Raw genomic sequence first — 24843 nt, forward strand, 5'->3', positions numbered from 1 at the left:
TGAGCATGAGCTTTCGTGAGCTACAGCTCACTTCATCAGATGTTTACCGTGGAAACTGCAGCAGACTTTATATACACACAGAAATCATGAAACAATACCTCCTCCCACCCCACTGTCCTGCTGGTAATAGCTATTACCAGCAGGACAGTGGGGTGGGAGGAGGTATTGTTTCATGATTTCTGTGTGTATATAAAGTCTGCTGCAGTTTCCACGGTAAACATCTGATGAAGTGAGCTGTAGCTCACGAAAGCTCATGCTCAAATAAATTGGTTAGTCTCTAAGGTGCCACAAGTACTCCTTTTCTTTTTACTATAAAGATCGGAAGTCTATATCTGCAGCCTGTTCTTTCATATCACCATAAAAATGTTACACCACGATAGAGAATTAGAGAACGATTACATTCGCTCTCTTTCCAGTAGAGAACCATGGGAAGGAAACAAAGCACAGCATTTTAGCAAGACACAATATTCAATGTACTGATACTCCTGAAATCTAAAATGAAGCTAGTTTCATACCAGACAAACTGGCTGAAATTATAGCAAAGACACACAGACAAACGCAATATGTTTGCAAAGAGTCAACAAGGCTTTTGTAAAGGGAAATCATTCCTCACCAATCTATTAGAATTCTCTGAGGGGGATCAACAAGCACTTGGACAAGGGTGATACAGTCAATATAGCATACTTGGAGGGTAGGAATAAATGATCAGCTTTCACAGTGGAAAGAAGTAAATAGCAGGGTGCGAGGATCTGGACTGGGACCAGTGCTGTTCAACATATTCATAAGTTATCTGGAAAAGGGAGCGAACAGCAAGAAGGCAAAATTTGCAGATGACACTAAATTATTCAAGTCTAAAACAGACTGTGAAGAGTTAATGGGATCTCACTAAACTGGATGACTGGGCAACAAAATGGCAGATGAAATTTAATGTTGATATATGCAAAATAATGCATACTGGAAAAACAATCCGAACTATACATACAAAATGATGGGGTCTCAATTAGCTGTTACCACTCAAGAAAGTTCTTGGAGTCACCATGGATAGTTCTCTGAAAACATCTGCTCATGTACATCAGCAGCCAAAAAAACAGAATGTTAGGAACCATTAGGAAAGGGATAGATAAGAACAGTCATCCTGGTTCAAACCAATGGTCAACCTAGCTCAGTATCCTGTCTTCCGACAGTGGCCCAACAATTAAATGCAGCCACCTCTGAAGATGACTGGGCCTCTGTTTTAGCACTAAGTAGTACAGTTTGGGTTAGCAAATAAATTATTGTATCCCATTAAAATTGCAAGGGGAATTGAGGCAACCAGAATTAGATTAGCCAAACTGACATTGGGCCAAGATAGTGGGATCAACATCACCAGCAAATTAGCAGCACCACCAAATATTTAGTGTCCACAAGCGGACACGTCCCGTGGTTTAAATCTCATCAGCACTTTCTGAAACAGACAGCAGTTCTTTGGGTAGCCTCCCAGCCAAGTACAGTCTGCTTTCTTATGAGGTCACAGCTCAAATTGGTGTGATATACAAACAAGATCATCCACAAAGTATTTTCCATCAAAAGTCTTTTCAGATCTGGTTGGCTCTTACCAGCCTTTAAAAGAAATCTTAATTTCAAGAAAATTTATGTTACCACAAACAAATACAATGAACAGCCTTGCTATTATTTTTTTACTGGCCCTTTTACAGAGAAGCAGAAACACTAATATGGGTGAAAGCCCAATGTTAGGACTTTTAAATACACTAGTCTTAATTCAAGAATAGCCAAGACAAGCACTTCAAGACAGTAAGTATTTTAACTTCTGATCTGCCAGAAAATCTGATTTTGAGAGAAAGAGTGTATATATTACATACACACATTATGTAATTTAAGATATACTAGTATTCACCTGGAAGACAGTCATCCTGTGAACACCCTGATCAGTGAGGAAATGGGCCATGCACTTCCTATGAAGTTGTTCTGTTCAATGTGAATTGGCTATGAAAGTTCTGGCTGGTTCCCGGGTACTTAAAAGCAAGACAACTGCTCTAACTCCTCCCAGGCTAATAAAGGGCCCTCTCGGGGTCCTCTAGAGTGGAAACCCAAGAGACAGATGGTCACAAACAATGGAGAAAGCACCTTCAGAACTTCTGCAACAGACTTGCATAAGCAAAAGAAGGAGACAACTTGGAAAGGAAAAAACCAAAACAAAACCCAAACACCTGAAGCCTCTCTAGATCAGATGACACCAAGGAAGTAAAGGTAACATGGTGGCGAGCTACGTGTAAGTGAGGGAAAAGGGGTGTCTAGTGCAGAGACTGAAGGACACTATGTTCTGTTCCAAGTATGTCAAGTACATTATTGCTGTGTGAGCTTGGGTCAAAGGATATCACTGTGAACTACACCTTCAAATGCCAAAACTGGCAATTTCATCTGGAATGCCAAGCTGAGAACTGCTTCTTTGCATTGCCAAGAGCCTCTGCCTTAAGAATTTGGCACACTATTTTGTGGAGGATGAGAGACTAAAGCCTCTGGCAGGCTTGCTCTCCCACAGCTGTACAGGCTTTGCAGTTATATTTCGTTTCAGGAAACTCTGAGTTAGAAGGAGTCTTTAGTCATTTCTCTGCCTGCACTCATGCTTAAATCCTGAGGACCCTGCAGATAAAGTCTGATCTTCATTAATAAACAAAAAGAAAAGGAGTACTTGTGGCACCTTAGAGACTAACCAATTTATTTGCACATAAGCTGTAGCTCACGAAAGCTTATGCTCAAATAAACTGGTTAGTCTCTAAGGTGCCACAAGTACTCCTTTTCTTTTTGCGAATACAGACTAACACGGCTGCTACTCTGAAACCTGTCATTAATAAACAAAGCACACATACGCTTCTGGAAATCCTGTGCTTCCTGATCTACCCTTTCCCTATTCCACCAGTAACAGACCTGGTCTATTACTTATTTTAATATAGTTCCCTTCCTTCTTCCACCTCTTTAGGCCCCCTGCCATGGTCTTTGTTCAGCACAGAGGACCCCCCTGTCCTGCTCTTCAGCACACTGGGCTTCACATTAATAAGCTCCAGTTCATCTCAATCCTAGCAGAGCTGAGGGAGAAACTGGGTTCCACTAGCAGACAGATTACTACAGATTACAACCAACAAAACAAAAAAACCACTAACAAATGCACCTGAATTGATCAAGTGACCTCGGCAGAAGCTAGGTTGGACTGGCCAGCTGATTTGGGGCTGTTAGCCATGTGCTGGTTGCTGCAGCTCATTAGGATTTAGTATTTACTCTACTGTTTGTAACTGGCAGGCTGCAGTTTTGGACCTTGTCAAATCCCTGCGAGTTCCAGGTCACACTCACCAGACATGGCATGGTTCAGAGCACTGCACTGCTCCAATGTCAAGGGCCACTTTTATGAGCTCGATTAGTGGAACTGGGAAGGACTTGAAGTTAAAAGTGTAGTCAGTCAACACACAGCTTTGGAAATCCACATCTCAGAGCTCTCATCTTTCATTAGCTCACATATTAATGGAACAAACAGGGTTAGGACCAGACGTATGCACATTCTGCAACACACTTTATAGATCCTTTAGTCTAAGCCAGCAGTTTTCAAACTTTTTGCATTGAGCCTCCCTTTGAGTTACAATTTATGGTTGCGGCCCCCAACCCAGACAGGCTGGGTGGCCCTCTGAGGTGAGTCGGGGGTGGAGGTGGCGCTCCCTCCTCAAGCCCTGTCACATGGAGTTGGCCCAAGCCACCTGGCAACACTGTCCCGAGCCACCTGGTGTCACCATTCCCCCACCCCAAATGTTCCTGCGCACCCCCTGGGGGGGAAGAAGACGTGTGCCCCACAGTTTGAAAACCTCTGGTCTAAGCCCATATATGCAACCTAAGTTAATTTAAATGCCAACTGATGCCTTAACATTAACGTACAATGCAAACTGTTTAGATGAGGTGGGATTTCAAATTCTCAAGATTTTAATTCCTTTACCTTCAGCACTGGAGCAAGAAACTTAGCAGAATGTCTGCTTCCCAAATGGAGAAAGAGCAAAATCAGTACCAGCTATTCAAAGACATATAGACTACGTTGCAATCTTCTAAATAGGCTAAAGATGTTTAGAGCTGGCAATATAATTTGCAATGTACCAAGCTAAACCAGCTAGTCATCTCCACATACTCCTCCACCATGTTGCATATTTTGAAGTATTCAACAAAGATTTAAATGCAAGCCAGAGCCTGCTCAGCAAGATGTGAAAGAGTTAAACTACCTCATTTCCTTATTTAGGACAGTGGCCCATATTGCCAAGTGGAAGGATTGCTGATGAATTCCACTGTAACCAGATAAATGCTAATGGTTCTGAGAGCATTTCAGTGGAAGAACTCTGATATACCAGGCTGACGGAGCGGCCATTATTTGTCCCACGCCCCTGCTTTAGTACACAGTACTAAGGAGGTTGATAAGTTTCTCAAGCTCTTATTTCTTCTCTCACATTCTTCCCCAGGGATCTTGTGGTAAAGATAGTATGTGATTATATAGTGAAAGATTATCACAATTCATATGCACAACAGAGTCAAATTAAGGATGCACAGTAACCCTTAATTCTGGCATTTTGTAACTCATAAGTGCTTGACTTTCCACTCAATATTTCTTTTAACATAGGTTGCGTGTGTGTAATTTTCTAGTTTTTGAAAAATGCAAACTGAAAGAAACAAATTCTATCACGTGGCAACATTTTGACACCAGATGGTTCAAAAGCAGAGTTGGAACCATCAGCTCAAGTGCTAGAGTCCTTCTGGGGACTTAATGGAGTACTGATGGAGGATGACAGCTTACTTCCGCTATGTGGACCAGCACAAGAGGGGGATGGGACACTACCAGTAAGTTTCACAGCTCCATGCTGACAACAGAGGAATGGCAAGACTCAGGAATCTTGGGTACCATTCCAGGCTCCGGAGAGGAATTTGCTCTTGTACTCAGACACTTCAGCCTATTTCCCTCCCCCCATCTTGACCCATTCCGTCCCATCCCCTCCAACCTGTCCCCGGACCAGTCCTGTCTCTTTCCTCACTCCACCTATCCACACTCTCCCAAGTTCTTTGTCACAAGTCTCATCTTCCCACTTCATGGATCCTCATCCAACCTGTATCTCGCCCACCACAGCCTCCAGCTGCCTTCTACTGCCCACACCTCCTGCTTCCATATGCTCCCACTCCAATTTCAATATCACCCCCCCACTCCCACCAACGGCTCCTTTTCCTAGCCTCTTTGCCCAAGCTTGCCAGTTCTCCCCAGACACCCTGATTCCTTGTCAGAGCTTACCTCCTTGCCCATCCAATCCTAGACTCCCCACCCTGGCTCCCAGTCTCCTTGCCCATCTAGTCCCAATCCCAGCCTCCACACTCACCCAACTCTTAGTCCGTTTTCCCTCCTTCTCTACGAGCCTCCAGTCCCCACCCTCACAGGCTCCTTGTCCCAGCCTACTACCCAGGTCCAACTCTTGTCCTCTACACATTCAAATTAGGTAGCTTACTCCTCCACACTGCCTGAATCCAGCATAGGGATCGCTAAAAGCACAGGAGAGACAGGCTCCCTGCTCAATTCAGGTGTTCAGCTTCAGCTCTGGTCAATGCAGCTCAGACCTGCAACTGCAGGAAAGTCCTGCCCAGCCCACTGAGGACAGAATAGTTAGGGAATTTAGCTGCAAAGCTCTAGCAAGCCTCTCCTTAGCATGTGAGAGCTGCAAATTTTCAAAGACTGCCTTATAACATTCCAAGAGGACAGTGCAATGGATTCAAATTAAGCGACTATGGGTTTGGATTACAGAATACTCTTGCATCCTACGAAGTGGGTATTCACACACGAAAGCTTATGTTCCAATACGTCTGTTAGTCTATAAGGTGCCGCAGGACTCTCTGGCGCTTTTACAGATCCAGACTAACACGGCTACCCCTTTGATACAGAATACTCTTAGACACTGAAGTAACTACATTAAATTTGACTGTGCTTCAGTTGTAGCCACTCAAGTCCATGGACACTATCCCCTGCCATGTTACAAGGGTATAACTTTTTTGTAATCCATATCAGTCTGCTGGAGCCTGGAAATTAAGATCAGCCTCTTCATAGCACTCCTGTGCGTCACATCTTCATTACATATTCGGTTCTATTGCACTAAGGCCTGTGAGACCTCAATAGGCAATGGACACTTATTTTATCTTTACTAGAAGAGGAAAAAAAAAAAAGATTAAACAAAAAAAATGAGTGGAGAGTTTCATTCAAATCACAGAAATAAAAGGACAAGATGTAAAGTATCCTATTTAATATTTACATAAACCAGACCATCATATTGCCTTAGAGACTTCTGTCCCATCCATCAACATGGATATTCAGAGACTCTGGGCAACAAAGCTTCAAATATCAACAGTACATATGAGATATATTCATGGGAAAGAAACCGCTCACAGCCTCAGGTTGCAGTGTGGCCTACAGGCAGTCAACTAAGTCAGACTGGAGAGGAACAGTAGAGTAGTCTACTCTGCAAGTCTCCCTCCCCTTCCATTCTCAATTGGATGTTCCACCCCTCTGTGTCAGCTACTGTGGCTATTTTTCCACCAGCACATAAGAGATTCAAGTAAGTAACCTCCATGAATATTAAACAGATATTCTATGCAGAAGCATCAATAGAAAAAAAACAAAAAGAGACTGTCAAACTACACAGTGGAGTCATCTTGCAGTTGTGAGTCATATTCTTTGTTACTGCATAAGGAGACCAAGTATTGCCATGCCCCAATTCATGGCCCTCACCATTTCAAGGCAAAGCAAATATCTCTGGAAGCAACACCTCTTTTTTCGCCCTTTAAGCGTGGCCACCAATAACCTAACCACGGTGGTGCTGCGAGGACTTGCCACTGACAGCAGTTATTTGGATGCTCCTCATCTCCATGATGCAGGTCAGTTCCAAGACAAAGAAAGTGACTGACAAAAATGGCATGATCTTCCACCAACAAGGAAGGGACATAGCCTGTCAGTAAATTCAGAATGTCCTACTCTGAGGTCGAATTTAGCAGCGTTAAATCGATGTAAACCTGCACCCGTCCACACAATGAAGCCCTTTATTTCGACTTAAAAGGCTCTTAAAATAGATTTCCTTACTCCACCCCTGACAAGTGGATTAGCGCTTAAATCGACGTTGCCGGCTCGAATTTGGGGTACTGTGGACACAATTCGATGGTATTGGCCTCCGGGAGCTATCCCAGAGTGCTCCATTATGACCGCTCTGGACAGCACTCTCAACTCAGATGCACTGGCCAGGTAGACAGGAAAAGAACCGCGAACTTTTGAATCTCATTTCCTGTTTGGCCAGCGTGGCAAGCTGCAGGTGACCATGCAGAGCTAATCAGCACAGGTGACCATGATGGAGTCCCAGAATCGCAAAAGAGCTCCAGCATGGACCGAACAGGAGGTACGGGATCTGATCGCTGTTTGGGGAGAGGAATCCGTGCTATCAGAACTCCGTTCCAGTTTTCGAAATGCCAAAACCTTTGTGAAAATCTCCCAGGGCATGAAGGACAGAGGCCATAACAGGGACCCGAAGCAGTGCTGCGTGAAACTGAAGGAGCTGAGGCAAGCCTACCAGAAAACCAGAGAGGCGAACAGCCACTCTGGGTCAGAGCCCCAAACATGCCGCTTCTATGATGAGCTGCATGCCATTTTAGGGAGTTCAGCCACCACTACCCCAGCCGTGTTGTTTGACTCCTTCAATGGAGATGGAGGCAATACGGAAGCAGGTTTTGGGGACGAAGAAGATGATGAGGAGGAGGAGGAGGAGGTTGTAGATAGCTCACAGCAAGCAAGCGGAGAAACCGGTTTTCCCGACAGCCAGGAACTGTTTCTCACCCTAGACCTGGAGCCAGTACCCCCCGAACCCACCCAAGGCTGCCTCTTGGACCCAGCAGGCGGAGAAGGGACCTCTGGTGAGTGTACCTTTTAAAATACTATAACATGGTTTAAAAGCAAGCATGTGAAAGGATTACTTTGCCCTGGCATTTGCGGTTCTCCTAGACGTAGTCCTGAAGCCTTTGCAAAAGGTTTCTGGGGAGGGCAGCCTTATTGCGTCCTTCATGGTAGGACACTTTACCACTCCAGGCCAGTAACACGTACTCGGGAATCATTGTAGAACAAAGCATTGCAGTGTATGTTTGCTGGCATTCAAACAACATCCGTTCTTTATCTCTCTGTGTTATCCTCAGGAGAGTGAGATATAATTCATGGTCACCTGGTTGAAATAGAGTGCTTTTCTTCAGGGGACACTCAGAGGAGCCCATTCCTGCTGGGCTGTTTGCCTGTGGCTAAACAGAAATGTTCCCCGCTGTTAGCCACAGGGAGGGGGGAAGGTTGAGAGGGTAGTCACGCGGTGGGAGGAGGCAAAATCCGACCTTGTAACGAAAGCACATGTGCTATGTATGTAATGTTAACAGCAAGGTTTACCCTGAAAGAGTGTAGCCACTGTTTTATAAAATGTGTCTTTTTAAATACCGCTGTCCCTTTTTTTTTCCTCCACCAGCTGCATGTGTTTCAATGATCACAGGATCTTCTCCTTCCCAGAGGCTAGTGAAGCTTAGAAAGAAAAAAAAACGCACTCGCGATGAAATGTTCTCCGAGCTCATGCTGTCCTCCCACACTGACAGAGCACAGACGAATGCGTGGAGGCAAATAATGTCAGAGTGCAGGAAAGCACAAAATGACCGGGAGGAGAGGTGGCGGGCTGAAGAGAGTAAGTGGCGGGCTGAAGAGAGTAAGTGGCGGGCTGAAGAGAGGGCTGAAGCTCAAATGTGGCAGCAGCATGATAAGAGGAGGCAGGATTCAATGCTGAGGCTGCTGCAGGACTAAACCAGTATGCTCCAGTGTATGGTTGAGCTGCAGCAAAGGCAGCTGGAGGACAGACTGCCACTGCTGCCCCTCTGTAACCAACCGTCCTCCTCCCCAAGTCCCATAGCCTCCACACCCAGACGCCCAAGAACGCGGTGGGGGGGCCTCCGGCCAACCAGCCACTCCACCACAGAGGATTGCCCAAAAAAAAGAAGGCTGTCATTCAATAAATTTTAAAGTTGTAAACTTTTAAAGTGCTGTGCTTCAAGTGCTGTGTGGCATTTTCCTTCCCTCCTCCACCACCCCTCCTGGGCTACCTTGGTAGTCATCCCCCTATTTGTGTGATGAATGAATAAAGAATGCATGAATGTGAAGCAACAATGACTTTATTGCCTCTGCAAGCGGTGATTGAAGGGAGGAGGGGCGGGTGGTTAGCTTACAGGGAAGTAGAGTGAACCAAGGGGCGGGGGGTTTCATCAAGGAGAAACAAACAGAACTTTCACACCGTAGCCTTGCCAGTCATGAAACTGGTTTTCAAAGCTTCTCTGATGCGTACCGCGCCCTCCTGTGCTCTTCTAACCGCCCTGGTGTCTGGCTGCGTGTAACCAGCAGCCAGGCGATTTGCCTCAACCTCCCACCCCGCCATAAACGTCTCCCCCTTACTCTCACAGATATTGTGGAGCACACAGCAAGCAGTAATAACAGTGGGAATATTGGTTTCGCTGAGGTCTAAGCAAGTCAGTAAACTGCGCCAGCGCGCCTTTAAATGTCCAAATGCACATTCTACCACCATTCTGCACTTGCTCAGCCTGTAGTTGAACAGCTCCTGACTACTGTCCAGGCTGCCTGTGTATGGCTTCATGAGCCATGGCATTAAGGGGTAGGCTGGGTCCCCAAGGATACATATAGGCATTTCAACATCCCCAACAGTTATTTTCTGGTCTGGGAATAAAGTCCCTTCCTGCAGCTTTTGAAACAGACCAGAGTTCCTGAAGATGCGAGCATCATGCACCTTTCCCGGCCATCCCACGTTGATGTTGGTGAAACGTCCCTTGTGATCCACCAGAGCTTGCAGCACTATCGAAAAGTACCCCTTGCGGTTTATGTACTCGGCGGCTTGGTGCTCCGGTGCCAAGATAGGGATATGGGTTCCATCTATAGCCCCACCACAGTTAGGGAATCCCATTGCAGCAAAGCCATCCACTATGACCTGCACATTTCCCAGGGTCACTACCCTTGATAGCAGCAGATCTTTGATTGCGTGGGCTATTTGCATCACAGCAGCCCCCACAGTAGATTTGCCCACTCCAAATTGATTCCCAACTGACCGGTAGCTGTCTGGCGTTGCAAGCTTCCACAGGGCTATCGCCACTCGCTTCTCAACTGTGAGGGCTGCTCTCATCTTGGTATTCATGCACTTCAGGGCAGGGAAAAGCAAGTCACAAAGTTCCACGAAAGTGCCCTTACGCATGCGAAAGTTTCACAGCCACTGGGAATCGTCCCAGACCTGCAACACTATGCGGTCCCACCAGTCTGTGCTTGTTTCCCGAGCCCAGAATCGGCGTTCCACAGCATGAACCTGCCCCATTAGCACCATGATGCGTGCATTGGCAGGGCCCATGCTTTCAGAGAAATCTGTGTCCATGTCCTGATCACTCACGTGACCGCGCTGACGTCGCCTCCTCGCCCGGTATCGCTTTGCCAGGTTCTAGTGCTGCATATACTGCTGGATAATGTGTGTGGTGTTTAATGTGCTCCTAATTGCCAAAGTGAGCTGAGCGGCCTCCATGCTTGCCTTGGTATGACGTCCGCACAGAAAAAAGGCGCGGAACGATTGTCTGCCGTTGCTCTGACGGAGGGAGGGGCGACTGACGACACGGCTTACAGGGTTGGCTTCAGGGAGCTAAAATCAACAAAGGGGGTGCCTGTACATCAAGGAGTATTTCAGGCAGGACTGCACGGAGGGTTCCAATAAGAAATGGTGCACCTAAGTTATTGTTCTTATTGGAACGAGGAGGTTAGCCTGGCCTCTGATTGATACATGGCTAGATTTACCTCGTTGCACCTTCTCTGTGAGTGACTGCAGTGTGATCTAGAGGAATGAGTCCCCTAGACAGGGGAGGAGGCAAATGAGTACAAAACAAATCTGGTCTATTTCTTGTTCTGACCCACTCCATCTATCTTTTACATCTTTGGCTGGCAGCAGACGGTGCAGAAGAACTGCATGCCATCCACATCTCATGGCTGCTCGGCAGAAGATGGTACAGTACGACTGCTAGCAGTCCGTATCGCCTGCCCGCTCACCATAAGACGGTTCAATAGGACTGACTGCAGGACTAAAGAGAATGACCTGGTCAAGTCACTCCAAATTTAGTCCCTGCACCCATGTCTGCCCAGGCGCTCCCAGCCGACGTGGCCAGGAGCACCTCGGACATGACGATGACGGCTACCAGTCGTACTGTACCGTCTGCTGCCACAAGGCAAGGGGTTGCTGCTACTGTGTAGCAATGCCGTACCACGTCTGCCAGCACCCAGGAGACATAGGGTGACGGTTACCTGAGCGGGCTCCATGCTTGCAGTGGTATGGCGTCTGCACAGGTAACTCAGGAAAAAAGGCGCGAAATGATTGTCTGCCCTTGCTTTCACGGAGGGAGGGAGGGAACGGGGGCCTGACGATATGTACCCAGAACCACCCGCGACAATGTTTTAGCCCCATCAGGCATTGGGATCTCAACCCAGAATTCCAATGGGCAGCGGAGACTGCGGGAACTGTGGGATAGCTACCCACAGTGCAACGCTCCGGAAGTCGACTCTAGCCTCGGTACTGTGGAAGCGCTCCGCCGAGTTAATGCACTTAATGCACTTAGAGCATTTTCTGTGGGGACACACACACTCGAATATATAAAACCGATTTCTAAAAAACCGACTTCTATAAATTCGACCTTATTCCGTAGTGTAGACATACCCTGAATTTCCACCCGAGGCGTTAGTCACGTTTCCCTCATTTGTTTCAAAACAGGCTCTTGTAGAGATGTTCATCTCTCAAACTTTTGCTGCTAACAAATCATCATTCCTTGGTGAGGAAGTGAACAGCTATTCATTACATTAGACAGGACACACTCAAGACGGAAGACAGAAAGACATGCAGAGTTTGAAAGGACTGACTGACAGTGACTCCTTAGGGTCTTGGGTGAGGGGAGAGCACCTGTTACTTATTATCTAATCAATTAGTTCTTTCAGCCATGAGAGCTGACTTGTTTTAACACCTGTGCTTAGAACTGATGGCTAGGGAAGGAGGAGCCAGATAGTAACCTGGTTAATTCCCCAACTGAAGTGCAGACTCACTACCATCTGCTTCCTTGGAGGCTGTAAGGGTTTCCAGACTTCATAAACAAGTGCAGGAACAAACAGGTGACTGCTTGTTCCATCTGAGTGCAGACCCAACAAGCTACTGATCATTTGTAAATTCAGAGAATCCTGTGAATGTCACTGATTCAAATTGCAACTGTTCAAGGAAAGTTTTAAAAAGCTGCTGATTTGCTTAAACCTCTCTCTAGTAGTCTCCTAACCTGGACCTGATGCCCCCTATCACTTCTGAGCAGAGCCTACATCTGTGATTCTGACATGGGGAGGCACAGAAGGCAGGGCTGACTCAAAACAGCATGCTCCCCTCTTTCATAGATACTAAGGTCAGAAGGGACCATTATGATCATCTAGTCCAACCTCCTGCACAACACAGGCCACAGAATCTCACCCACCCACTCCTGCGAAAAACCTTGTTAGTATATCATCTATCCACTTGTTAGTATATCAGAAAAAGCCCTGTTGTCAGGGTCATGAAGAAATTATTCCCTAGGGCCTGCAGAAGCCTCACACCAAGGTGGGGGTTCCACACCTGTCTGGAAGACAGGAGAACTGGTGAGTGCTCCCCAACATGTTGTTCTACTCCTCACGCTACCATGCCAGAGCAAGGTCTGCCTGCAGCAACCTATATCTTCCCTCTATACAGTGTGGGAATGAGCACATGGCCCCAAGAAGTCGTGCAAGTCCAGCAGCAGCTGAAGCCTCTGGCAGCACAGTAACTGCAAGAGCTATGCTGTCAGAGAGACATACTGGGTCAAACCAATAGCCCATCTAGTCCACCATCCTGTCTTCCGACAGTGGCCAATGCCAAATGTTTCAGAAGGAATGAACAAAACAGGCAATCAGTCAGAGGCAAGGACACCCACAGCATGGGGTTGCATCCCTGACCATCTTGGCTAATCACCATTGATGAAACTATCCCTCCATGAAATTTAATTCTTTTTTGAACCCAGTTATACTTTTGGCCTTCACAACATCCCCTGGCAATGAGTTCCACCGCATGACTGGGAATTGCATGTAGAAGTATTTCCTTTTTGTTTCTTTTAAACCCGCTGCCTATTAGTTTCATTGGGTGACCCCTGGTTCTTGTGTTATATAAAGGAGTAAATAACATTCTCCATCCATTCATGATTTTATAGACCTCTACCACAACCCCCCTTAGTTGTCTCTTTTCCAAGATTAAAAGTCCCAGTTTTCTTAATCTCTCCTCATATGAGAGTGGTTTCACACCCTTAATTGTTTTTGTTGCCCTTCTCTGTACCTTTTCTAATTCTAATATACATCTTTTTTGAGATGGGGTGATTAGTACTGCACTCAGTATGCAAGGTGTAGGCATAACACAGATTTATATAGTGGCACTATGATATTTTCCATCTTACTATCCCTTTCCTAACTGTTCCTAAGATTGTTAGCTTTTTTGACTGCTGCTGCCTATTGAGTAAAGGTTTTCAGAGAACTATCCACAATGACTCCAAGATCTCTTTCTTGAGTGGCAACAGCTAATTCAGACCCTCATCATTTTGTATGTCAAGACTCAAGAGGAAGTTTGGTGCCACGTGGCATTTGCCCCTCATATAGATCCCAGTCTGGGGCTAGAGGCAAGAGGAGAGAAATCTGCAGTCTCAGAATGCTAAAAGCCTCCTATTTCATGACAGCAAATTCCCATCCCACTGCCCTCCACCAATGTCCCATTCCCCCCAAATAAAACATTTCACAAACTCCAAACTGAGCCTCTGTATTTCCACTTCTTTATGCACGTTATTTCTCTATAAGGCCCATGGAACCCTTTTATTAACACTGCAACAGGCAACTTTAATGTACATTGTTTTCCAAGAAACAGTTTTACAAGCCTCTTATAATCTCCATGGGGGATTTATTCGGATTCTTTTCTTATTTAGGCCTATGACCACAACATTAAATCAAGAAACTAACTGCACAGAAGAAACAGATCCTTGTGGGTTAACTGGTAGAAAAATGGACATTTCACATCCATTAGTCAAGGCCTGCCCATGTGAGAAATTATAAATTACAGTTTGGCTTGACTGGAGCTCATTTTCTGAATCACATTTCTCAGCCACTTAAAAATATTAGGAAAATAACTGCACAAAGTTTTGAGCTATAGCTATATCAAAGAGGTACCTAGCTTGAGCGTAAACAGAGTGAATATCTGACTTGATCTACTGTTGCATGAACTGAAGACAAGGAAAATACATAGTTTTGCATCCTTATGGCTCTAATCATCCACTACTCTACCCTTCCAATAGAGAAGACAGCTAAAGTAGAGTCCTGATATACTTACGATTAAGAACACACCCCTATTATATAGATCCTGTGCACTGGGTAGTGCCTAGACTAGGAACATGGGCATCAAATATATACACTACTCAGAGACAAGATGTCGAGTATGTGAAACCAAGCAAAGCTCCTAGATCACTGTTAAATCTGACACGAGTTCCCGGGAGGGGAAATTCTCAGATTCCAGGTTAATTAGCACTGATTTTAATGAGGAATCAAAACACTTTCTAGAACTGCTCTGTAAATATGAAAACAAACATAACAGCTGCATTGCTGCAGAACTGTAACACACGGTTATCTTGCATTACCACTACATTGATGGAACGGGTTATTTATTCCCCACTCTGATCATCAGATTAATACAGTAGCAAACAGATAAAACAAGATCAAAACACAAGATTCAAAGTCCCCAGATCTCCTACTGCAACAGATATTGAGAAACTGCTGCATACCAAAGCTGTAAAGGGCACCATGAAAGCTGCTGTACAATGGTTCATGTTAAGCGTGCCAGTTTTAAACTATTAGTATTACAACACAATTCTTGCAGCTTTGGCATGCAGGGCGCTAGAAACAGAACGCTTTGGATTTAGGATCACACATGCTAAGATCAGCCAGCAAGAAGAAACAGCAAGAACAAACGCCAGATAGCATTTGGCTAGGGCCTAGGGAAACAGTGTCACTAAAAACACTTGTCAACTGCGAAAGGGATGCAAGTGGAGAGATGTCCACTAGGTTCTTTCCAAGACATAAGATTTTCTTCTTTCACTCCCCACCATGGATTCTAGGCCACTGATTCAACTCCTTGTATGCTACATTCCCTTGCTCCTCCTTACAGCGACAGAGCTGATACCAATACAGAGTGGAGTTATTCCAGTCTATGGGACCTACCCTCCCATTAATGGGGAACATAGTTCAGCAGTAGTAACAAGTGTCACATATATATGCATGCCCTTCTTCCTGTGCACTGACAAAAAGTTATGTCCCCTATGTCTACCAGAGAGGCCTCAATTTATATTGTATTCTTTCAAAACAAACAGAGAGAGAATGATGCGCTAAAACAGTGTGTGCAAGTCACATACAGAAGGATCTGACAGCAGTTATTCAATGACTTGTGGACAAGAGCAAACTGTTCCATTTTCAGAAGCTTTTTTTGAAACCATCCTCTCAAAGAGAAGCTCGTCTTCTGCTTACTATTTTGTAAGTGACGTTTATTCATACTCTAAGGCGTTAAATGAGAGTGGGTGGTGGTGCAGTTCCATTTGTTTCATATTTTTAACTACACTCAAAACATTATAGATTTATAATTTGCTCAGCACCACACCATACAGGAGCACAGCCCCGAGGTCAGATCATGTATAAAACCATCAATTCCTCTTCCAAATGAATCTGGGGTATATACCCCACAAGGCCCCAGTGCAGGTGAGTTTTTCCAGCTTTTTCTTGTAAGTTTCCATTTTATGTTATTCAGTTTAGAAACAGAAAAGAAAAAAAAATCCCTCTTAAAAATGAGCTTCAATCCCTGTCTGACAGACTAACGTGTTTTCAGAGAAAACAGGTCATTTCTTTACCAATTTAAGTACTCACTCTATGACAGAACTGTAACATTTACTTGCCCATGACAAGAAATTGTACACAGCATATGGGGAGGGGAAGGAAAGGGATGATTAAGATATCTTAAGCTTTCTACGGTGCTGGAAATGAATGAAGTGCAGCATAGTAAAATAATTTTCCTTAAAACTAGCTAAATTCCCATGAAAATATGCAAGTGTCCCCTAGAGAAGTGTTCCCCAAAAGGTTTGGGAAATTCTTGCAGAAGTCAGAACCTATCAGGCAAGTTATCAGGTGTTTACGCTAGTTTCAAAGGGCACAAAAGAAGCACTTCTTCTCCAGCATATCTATGCTTGAACAGGAGTCTGGGTTAGGACAGACCTATTATTTTAAGGAAACATTTCTTGGGGGGGCGGGGGGGATTGATTTCAGTTTTAAATGGAAAAGGCACTAACACCATGGCTTGTCTACACAACAAAATTGACAGGCATACCTATTCTGTAATAGTTTAGCTATTCCAAAGTAACTTCCCCATGTTGGCACTATTCCAGAAAAGTCACTTATTTCAGAAGATCTGAATAGCCATACTGGGTCAGGTCAATAGTCCATCTAGCCCAGTATCTATCTTCCAACAGTGACCAATGTCAGGTGCTTCAGAGGGAATGAATAGAACCAGCAATCATGGAGTAATCCATCACTTGTCATCCACTCCTAGCTTCTGGGAATCAGAGGCTGAGGATACCCAGAGCATGGGGTTGCATCCCTGACACATCAATGGCTAATAAAGGAAAAAGAACAAGAAGATAGTTTCAGAGTAGCAGCCGTGTTACTTTGTATTCGCAAAAAGAAAAGGAGTACTTGTGGCACTTTAGAGACTAACCAATTTATTTGAGCATAAATTGGTTAGTCTCTAAGGTGCCACAAGTACTCCTTTTCTTTTTAAGAAGAGAGTTGTTAAACGGTAACGCTAATAGCCTTTGATGTATCTGTCCTCCATGAACTTATCTAATTCTTTTTTGAACCCTGTTATACTACAACATCACTTGGAAACAAGTTCCACAGGCTGTGTGTTGTGTGAAGTACTTCCTTCTGTTTTAAACCTGCTGCCTATTAATCTCGTTGAGTGATCACTGGTTCTTGTGTTATGTGAAGGAGTAAAGAATACTTCCTTATTCACTTTCTCTATAACATTCATGATTTTATAGACCTCTATCATATCCCCCCCCCATCTCTTTTCCAAGGTCAAAAGTTTGTCTTTTTTAATCTCTTCTCATATGGAAGCTGTTCTATACCCTTAATTATTTTGTTGCCCTTCTCAGAGTAGTGTGTTCACATGGGGGAGTTATTCCGGAATACCTGTGACATTCTGTATGGAATCTGGGGGACACTTTCTGTTATCATTCTTGCAAAATTGCAAGGAATCTGACCAGATATGCCCTGTAAGGTATCTTGAAAATTTTATGTTTTGCAAAGTATGATCATCTTGTTTATATCTTTGTGTCACCTTTGTATTAGGAGTTACAGATATGTAATGTATATCTGTATTTCCAAACTTGTGCTGTGTTTCTGGGTGACACCCCAAGACAGATTGACATCAGCACTAGGCTTGCTTCATGGCATATCAAGGGACATCAGCTGTACAATGAACCCATTGAAAGCAGCCAAGGACTATACCTTATGACTCAGCAAAGCATGCAGGGGCATGCCTATGGACAGAACTCTAAGGCCTTTCAATGCCCTGATTTCAGAGTAACAGCCGTGTTAGTCTGTATTCGCAAAAAGAAAAGGAGTACTTGTGGCACCTTAGAGACTAACCAATTTATTTGAGCATGAGCTTCGATGAAGTGAGCTGTAGCTCACGAAAGCTCATGCTCAAATAAATTGGTTAGTCTCTAAGGTGCCACAAGTACTCCTTTTCAATGCCCTGAGTTTGCCTGTGAAACAAAGGAAGTACCAGATACATGACAAAAGGACTGTAAATGGCAGCTGCTTCATCTGCATTTTGTCTTCAGTCCTGCTTCTTACCTCTGGAGGAACTTTGCTACAAACAATCTCTGAACAAAGAACTGAAAGACCCATCCAAGCTGTGGATGTGTTCCAGAGGGACTTTCAAGCCAGCAAACTCACCAATACCGCTAAGAACCTGATATATGGACTTTGAAGTCTTTTTAGGTATGTGATTGCTTTACCATTTAACAACTCTCTTCTTGCTTTTTTTCTTTATAGTAAACCTATAGTTTTAGACACTAAAGGATTGGCTGGCAGCGTGGTATTTTGGGTAAGATCCAAACCTATATTGACCTGGTAAGGTGGCTGACTCTTTGGGGTCAAAAGAACATTTTGTAAATGTGAGCAGAGTTTTTTAAATAACTTCTCATCATATTGGACCTATGTGCTGATTGTGAGCCAGAGAACTGGAATGCAATACAGGGGGCTGTGAGATTTCTTTTTTGCTTCTTGATAACCAATGTGGGGGAATCAGAAGCACAGTTTGTGACTGGTTGGGGGAGTTACCCACCAGTCTTGGGAGTAACACTGAAGTTATCTGCTCTCCCTTTTGCAGCCTGCCCTGACCTTGGCAATTCCAGTGACAGTTGCTCTAAGCACACTGGGTCAGAACCTGTGCTGGTTAATTTCCCCATGTATACAAAAGTCCTCAGTGACTACAATGGAAAGATCTCCAGAGTACATCTTCTAAGATACACAAAGGAAGCAAAAGATAACCTCTTTTATCATAATCCTCATGAATCACAACAGGGAATATTTGGTCACCCACACTGAAAGGGCTGAAATTCTCAAATCTGCTTCTCTCAACAACCAAACAAGGAACCACAGGCTAGCAGCAAACTGGTGGGATTTCAATTCCTTCAGCGAGAGAAACAGCGCTTTCAAAGTCATTTTGACTCCTTGATACGCACACCGCTACTCAACCAAATTTAAGACCATGTGACCCTGACCTTGAGTTAAACAATTAAAGAGGACTGAATGGCCTTATAGAAAAGAACACTATTGCTAAGAAATGTGAAATCAATATTAACTAGCCAAGAGTTAAGTTTTGAAGCTAGACAGCACATAATTCAATTTTCCAAAGCTCTTTTACACTAGAGAATCTACAAGTCAAAGAGTCAGGAGACAGGCGAGTCGCTCTTCCCCCTTGATCAGCTACAAAACCGCGGGTAGGAAATGGTCTGTAAAGCTTCAAATTACTAGCTCAAGTAGGCAAGGTGAACAAACCAGACACTTACTAATGTTTACCAACTAAGATAGCTCATTTGTTTTTAATGAAAAGGAAATCCAAAATTTGCAGCTTATGGAGTCTGCCTTTAAACCCCAGTAACCGGTTTAAATTAGAAATCAAAACATAGGGATCATTTAAAGCTTAGCACACAAATCAGATGCTGAACAGAAATTTAAATGGCAGAGCTTATTGTCTAGAAAAATCCCAGGTGCAATTTACAAAGTTCATCTAAAGTGCAGAAGTTACCATGAGAAAAGGTTAACTCTAATATTCCCCTATTTACCTGGGCATAATGCTCCAAAGAGCTCCTCCTTCAGTGAGGTTATCTCCCAGTGACTGAACTTTTCAGTAGTACTTTGATCACAGCTCCCAGGGTATGACAGACTTCAGGAGATCCACACTGCTCTGCGTTTCCTAGCAAGGGTCTCCACAAACATGCAATTAATTTGGAACTTCATTTTTCCTTTGGAAAAATTTCCCTCCACAATGTAAGCAGCCGCTCTATTACTTTACAGAGGAACAGAGTTGAAACTTGCTGTACCATTGTTTACGACAAAAGAAATCCAAAACAGAAGGACAGATGTGTCTGCCAGGAAAACTCACCCCACAACTAAGGCAAGACTGGAAATTCCTGGGGTAAACATTACAAAACTGCAGTGTAGCTTTGATCCAACATTTAGACAACCAACACACGGGCTATGTTACACACCAGGACGTGTAGATCAGTAAGGATTGTGCATACCCGCGGCTACCAGGCAAAAGACCTGAGGGAAAGGGAGTGGGGGGGGGGGTGTAACCCTGGCGTGTGGCATTAACAAGCAAGTATAATATAATTGTAAGACACGTGCAAAAGCCCTGAAGCTATTTATGAGCTACAGACCCTAAACGTCAATCAGATCAGCTGGGTGAACTAACACAAACAAGCATGCCACAGAAATAGCCCAGCTGAATCTATGAATGAAGTTTAAAAGCCTTGTTTATCTCAGCACGTGTGCAACGCCCAGAAGCTTTTAGGGATCTACAACAGCAACCCAATTTCCTTACTCTCAGACTAACTGAAAGAGAGTGTGGACCACAAACAATTGGGGGGGTTGCAGATCTATATCAGCAGAGCTCCTATATGTGCACATATAAATGGGGAGGGGGGGGCAGAAAGAGGTTTACCAGGAGCCCCACATCTATGCAGACCCACACATCAGCCTTTGGGGAAGGGGGATAGACAAATGCCCATCTGCAGCATACTCCTCTACTCTCAACCCAGCTTGCTAGGGAGGGTAGCCACAGATGCCCTCAGGGCCCCTCCCCCCCCATTCTCCATGGCCACGGCCCCACCTTTCTTGAACTCCTCCAGCATGGCATCAAGCTTGGTGTCATTGAAGACAAAGTGCAGCGGGTGGTTGTAGAAGCGAGTGATGGTCTTGAGCGGGGTGCAGTCATCTGGGTCCACAAAGGCCAGGTCCTTGACGAAGAGCAGGTCCACAATGTTGGAGCGGTCGCCCTCAAAGACAGGGATGCGGGTGTAGCCACTCTCCATGATCTCAGACATAGTGTTGAAGTCCAGAACAGCCTCGGCGGCGATCATGAAGCAGTCTCGGAGTGGGGTCATCACATCCTCCACCGTCTTGGTGCGCAGCTCCAGCGCCCCTTGGATGATGTTGAGCTCCTCCTTGACCAGATCGTTGTAAGGGTCGGTGACCCGCAGCATCTCAAGCAGCTTCTCACGGTTGTAGACCGTGCCGATCTCCTGGCCCAGCACACAGTCCAGCAGCTTGCTGACAGGGTAGGAGGCCGGAAAGGTCATCATCATGAAGAACTTGGTGAGGAAGATGGTGTTGGCACCCACAGCCAAGCCATGACGGGAGCAGATGGCCTGTGGCACGATCTCGCCGAAGATGACGATGCCGATGGTGGAGACCACCACGGCCACCAGCCCGGAGCCAGCGATGTCATCCAGTAGGATGGTGAGGGTGGTGTTGACCAGCACGTTGCCCAGCAGCAGGGAGCACAGCAGGTAGTTGCCCTGGCGGCGCACGGGCTCGATGCGCTTGGCGTAGTTCTTCTCCTTGTCGGTGCCACAGTTCTGCACGATGCGCAGCTCCATGGGGTCCAGGGCCATGAGGCCCAGGTTGAGGCCGCTGAACATGCCCGAGAGGCAGAGGAGCAGGGAGATGAAGATCACCTGCAGCCAGAAGGGCAGCAGGAACTTCTTCTCCTCGCCCACGATCATCTTCGTGTCCTCGCCGTCGTGGTAGATCCAGGTGGTCTCGGTCCAGGGCGGGGGGCCGGCGGGGCCGTCGGCCCCGACCAGCCCGCCCCCGGGGGGGCCGGCGGCCCCCAGCGCGGCCGGGCCCGACACGGAGGTGCACAGGTAGTAGGACTTGCTCTTCTCGGTCTTGCGCAGGGGCTTGATCTCGATCTCGATGATGCCCGAGGTGCGGCGGTTGAGCACGATGTGCGGCAGGATGATGATGTCCGAGGTGCGGATGCCGCAGCGCTGCGGGGAGCTGCTCTCCGGCGGCCCGTCCTCCTGCTCGGCCGGCGGCCGCCCGCCCCGCCGCCGCTCGTGCTCGGTGAAGGCGATGCGGGACCAGGTCTCGTTGTTGATGTTCTGCCCGTAGACCCGCAGCTTGACCCGCGTCCGCTCGCTCACCCGCAGCGCGCCCCCCTCCATGAAGGAGACGTCGTCCGTGTCCTCCAGCCGCAGCCCGATGATCACCGTCTCCTCCGCGTCGCCCGGCGCCCCGCCGCCGCCCCCGGCCGAGGAGGAGGAGGAGGAGGAGGGGACGCCGGCGGCGGCGGCGGCGGCCGGGGGCTGCTCGCCCAAGCAGCCGCTGAGGAGCAGCAGCAGCAGGACCCGCGCCCCCCGCCCGCCCCCCGCCATGTTCCGAGCGGGCAGCGCGGCCGAGCCCAGCGCCATCTTTAGTCAGGGATCAGAACCGCCGGGGCCAAACATAGCGGGACGGCAGCATCCCGCGGCAGCGGCGGCGGCAGAGGCTGCCTGCGAGAGCTGACAGGCGCCGACTGCCGGACCCTGAGGGGAGTCGCTTCAACCCCTATCCCAGGGCCGGAGCCGGCAGCGCGCGCGGCCAATCAGGGCAGGCACGGGACCAGCGGGCGGGGCCCCGAAGCCGCCCCCCAGCCAATGCCGAGGCGACAGGGGCAGGGCCCTGCCGAAGCCTGCCCCACCCCCTCCGTGCTGAGTTTCCAACCGGCGAGCGCGTGACTCCTGTGTGTATGCGAAAGGGAGAGGGGCGTGGCTACCGGAACTCTGCGAGCCAATGGAAGAGACTCTCTGCCTCAGGGGGCGGGGACTGCCAGGGGAGCGACCCGTGTAGGCGCGCGCTCCTCTGCGAGTCTGTGCCCAAGCGGAGCTGGCGCGTGCTGGCAGGGAGCTGGACGGGGACTTGGTTGCCCCGGGGCCCCGGCAACCACCCGCCCCCAGTCGCCTTCGGCAACGGCTCTTTAGACGGGTCTGAAGCTTGAGTGCATCTGTCTATCAATGCTTCATGCATTCGCGTGTGCAAGCGTGCATCCGTCCGTGCATCACGCCGCTCCATGCACACTATGGCGCACGCACAGACCTGCAGACCTCGGCCTGCGGAACCTTTGCAGCGGACCATGGAACACGAGCATCTCCGTACACGTGCGCCTAAAAATGCATCCATACGACTGTGCGACTTAGCGCTGCATCCACACGTGCCTGCAGGTAGTAGATGCTTCTGCTCGTGCGTGCATCTCTCCCTTTTGAGCATGCATCTATAAATCCATCTCCTTAACCAACTCTTTATTTACCCTGAGATAATACACACGGGCTTTACTGACCTCCCCGCCTCTGCACGTGGAGCTGGGATGTAAGTCCCATTTCCAGCGGGCATGCTCACGCTAGCTGCCCCCGCGCAGGTACCCACAGCATAGAGGCAGGTCTGCATTCATGGCAGATGGCCGGCCCCGGTGCTCTGCCTTTGCTATCCCAGCCACGCTACTATTTCTAGCATGTTATCTGGATGAGAGAGCTAGCGCCAATATGTCTGCCACAGCTGCCTGGGAATCACATCCCCACTTCCAAGTGCAGAGGTAGCCTTTAACACTTTGCTCTGCGCAATCATCCGTTTAATAAATCCGCGTAATTCTGCAGGGGTCTCTCTACTAAGCTATTTAATGCAGGCAGCTATCCATCCATCTACTGTAAATGTGTGTCAGCCAAAGAAGCAGAATTAGAAACCAGAACGGACAAGAAGAGTCAGCTATTCAGATACCAACCAGCAGCTCCTGCAATTGCAAAGTGAAATCGCTGTAGCTTGCCTGAACATCGCTCCTGCTGAGGTATGGGGAAGGGACAGAAGCCTCCCTCGGCTCCAGTAACTCTATTTTCATTCATTGGCTCGGTGTATATTACGCTAAACCCTTTGCGATAAGCAATGCTGCAGTCAGAGCTTGGGTCTACCACAGGACGGGATGCGTGCTCTAAAGGGTTATTGCTTTGGGGTGTGTTCCTCACAGGACCAGGAGTAGTTTTAGCAGTTCTCCAGCGCAGAGGCTCTGAATGCTTGTGATAGTTGTGCAGCTCCCCCTAGTGACAACAATAAGTATTTAAAAATACGGTTAACATCCATAACACTTTACAAAACAAGAACAAGGAGGAGTCCGGTGGCACCTTAAAGACTAACTGACTTAAATCTGTTAGTCTTTAAGGTGCCACCGGACTCCTCATTGTTTTTGTGGATACAGACTAACATGGCTACGCCTCTGATACTTGGTACAAAACAATGTGTCTGGCATGATAAGGGAACAGAAATAGAGGGGAAGGAACCTGGCTGAGGTCACAGAGCCTGTGCTGGAAATATTTCAGCATCTAAGACCTTTGTTCCAGTGGAACAAACCAAGCAGCTACTTTCTCAACACTGGGCTATCTAATGGCTCCAAAGAGGGCAATACCACAGCATGAAGCTGTCAGCACAGGGACATCTTTGGCCCCACGTTCAAAACATCTGATAGTCTATCCTATGAGGATCCATTGGTACCATCTCAGCTGGCCTCAAACACAAGGGCAAGAAAAGAAACTGCAAAAGGTCTCCAGTGTCAGGCTATGCCGAGCCTTAAGTCTGAGGAGGAGGAGAAACATCATAATGAGTCCAGGAGGCATACTGTACAATTCCTATCACAGTAGCATAGTGCTGAGGCCCCCTTCATCTTTTCCTGAGCTGCCAGTCTTGAGGTGGCAATGTTAGTTTTTTCGTTAGGTGGAGGGTGGGTATCTTCGAACATTGCCAGCTGGGCTTATTGTTATATCCCAGGGCAATTGCTCTTCTGGGAGGGGTTGAAGTCATCAAGCACCATCTGTTCCAGGGATCAGGAATGAGTCTTTATCAAGATCTCTGTTCAGCACATTGTACATGGGCAGCCACGCTGCTGCTGCACGAGGTGGGCTAGGAGCCTCAACAGGACAACTTCGGGCAAGGATGATTTGGCGCGTCCTGATCACCCTGCTTATACGTTGCATCCCGTGGTCTATCCTGTGACCGTCAATTTAAATTGTGATGCCTTTGGA

General features: G+C 46.9%; 2 protein-coding genes across 4 annotated transcripts in view; one reads left to right on the forward strand and one right to left on the reverse strand.

Moving 5' to 3' along the window:
- Positions 1-22465, reverse strand: part of CNNM2 (cyclin and CBS domain divalent metal cation transport mediator 2) — a 188634-nt gene extending 166169 nt beyond the window's left edge. For 2 of the 3 annotated variants that reach the window (XR_012160090.1, XM_073354482.1), the window contains exon 1: positions 20628-22463. Coding sequence is in view for 2 of the 3 variants with exons in the window: in XM_073354482.1 (XP_073210583.1) it covers positions 20628-22212 (1585 nt within the window). In the remaining variant the exon portion in view is untranslated. Of the gene's footprint in view, positions 1-20627 lie in introns of all 3 variants that reach the window. The other variant, XM_073354484.1, reaches the window with a different exon arrangement.
- Positions 7130-8872, forward strand: LOC140915152 (uncharacterized). Its single transcript, XM_073354728.1, has 2 exons — positions 7130-7956; positions 8547-8872. The coding sequence occupies exons 1-2, from the start codon at positions 7395-7397 to the stop codon at positions 8870-8872; spliced, it is 888 nt and encodes a 295-aa protein (XP_073210829.1). The 5' UTR covers positions 7130-7394.
- Positions 22466-24843: the final 2378 nt, after the last annotated feature.

Source organism: Lepidochelys kempii, chromosome 7 (genome assembly GCF_965140265.1).
Source record: "Lepidochelys kempii isolate rLepKem1 chromosome 7, rLepKem1.hap2, whole genome shotgun sequence".
Classification (NCBI taxonomy): domain Eukaryota; kingdom Metazoa; phylum Chordata; order Testudines; family Cheloniidae; genus Lepidochelys; species Lepidochelys kempii.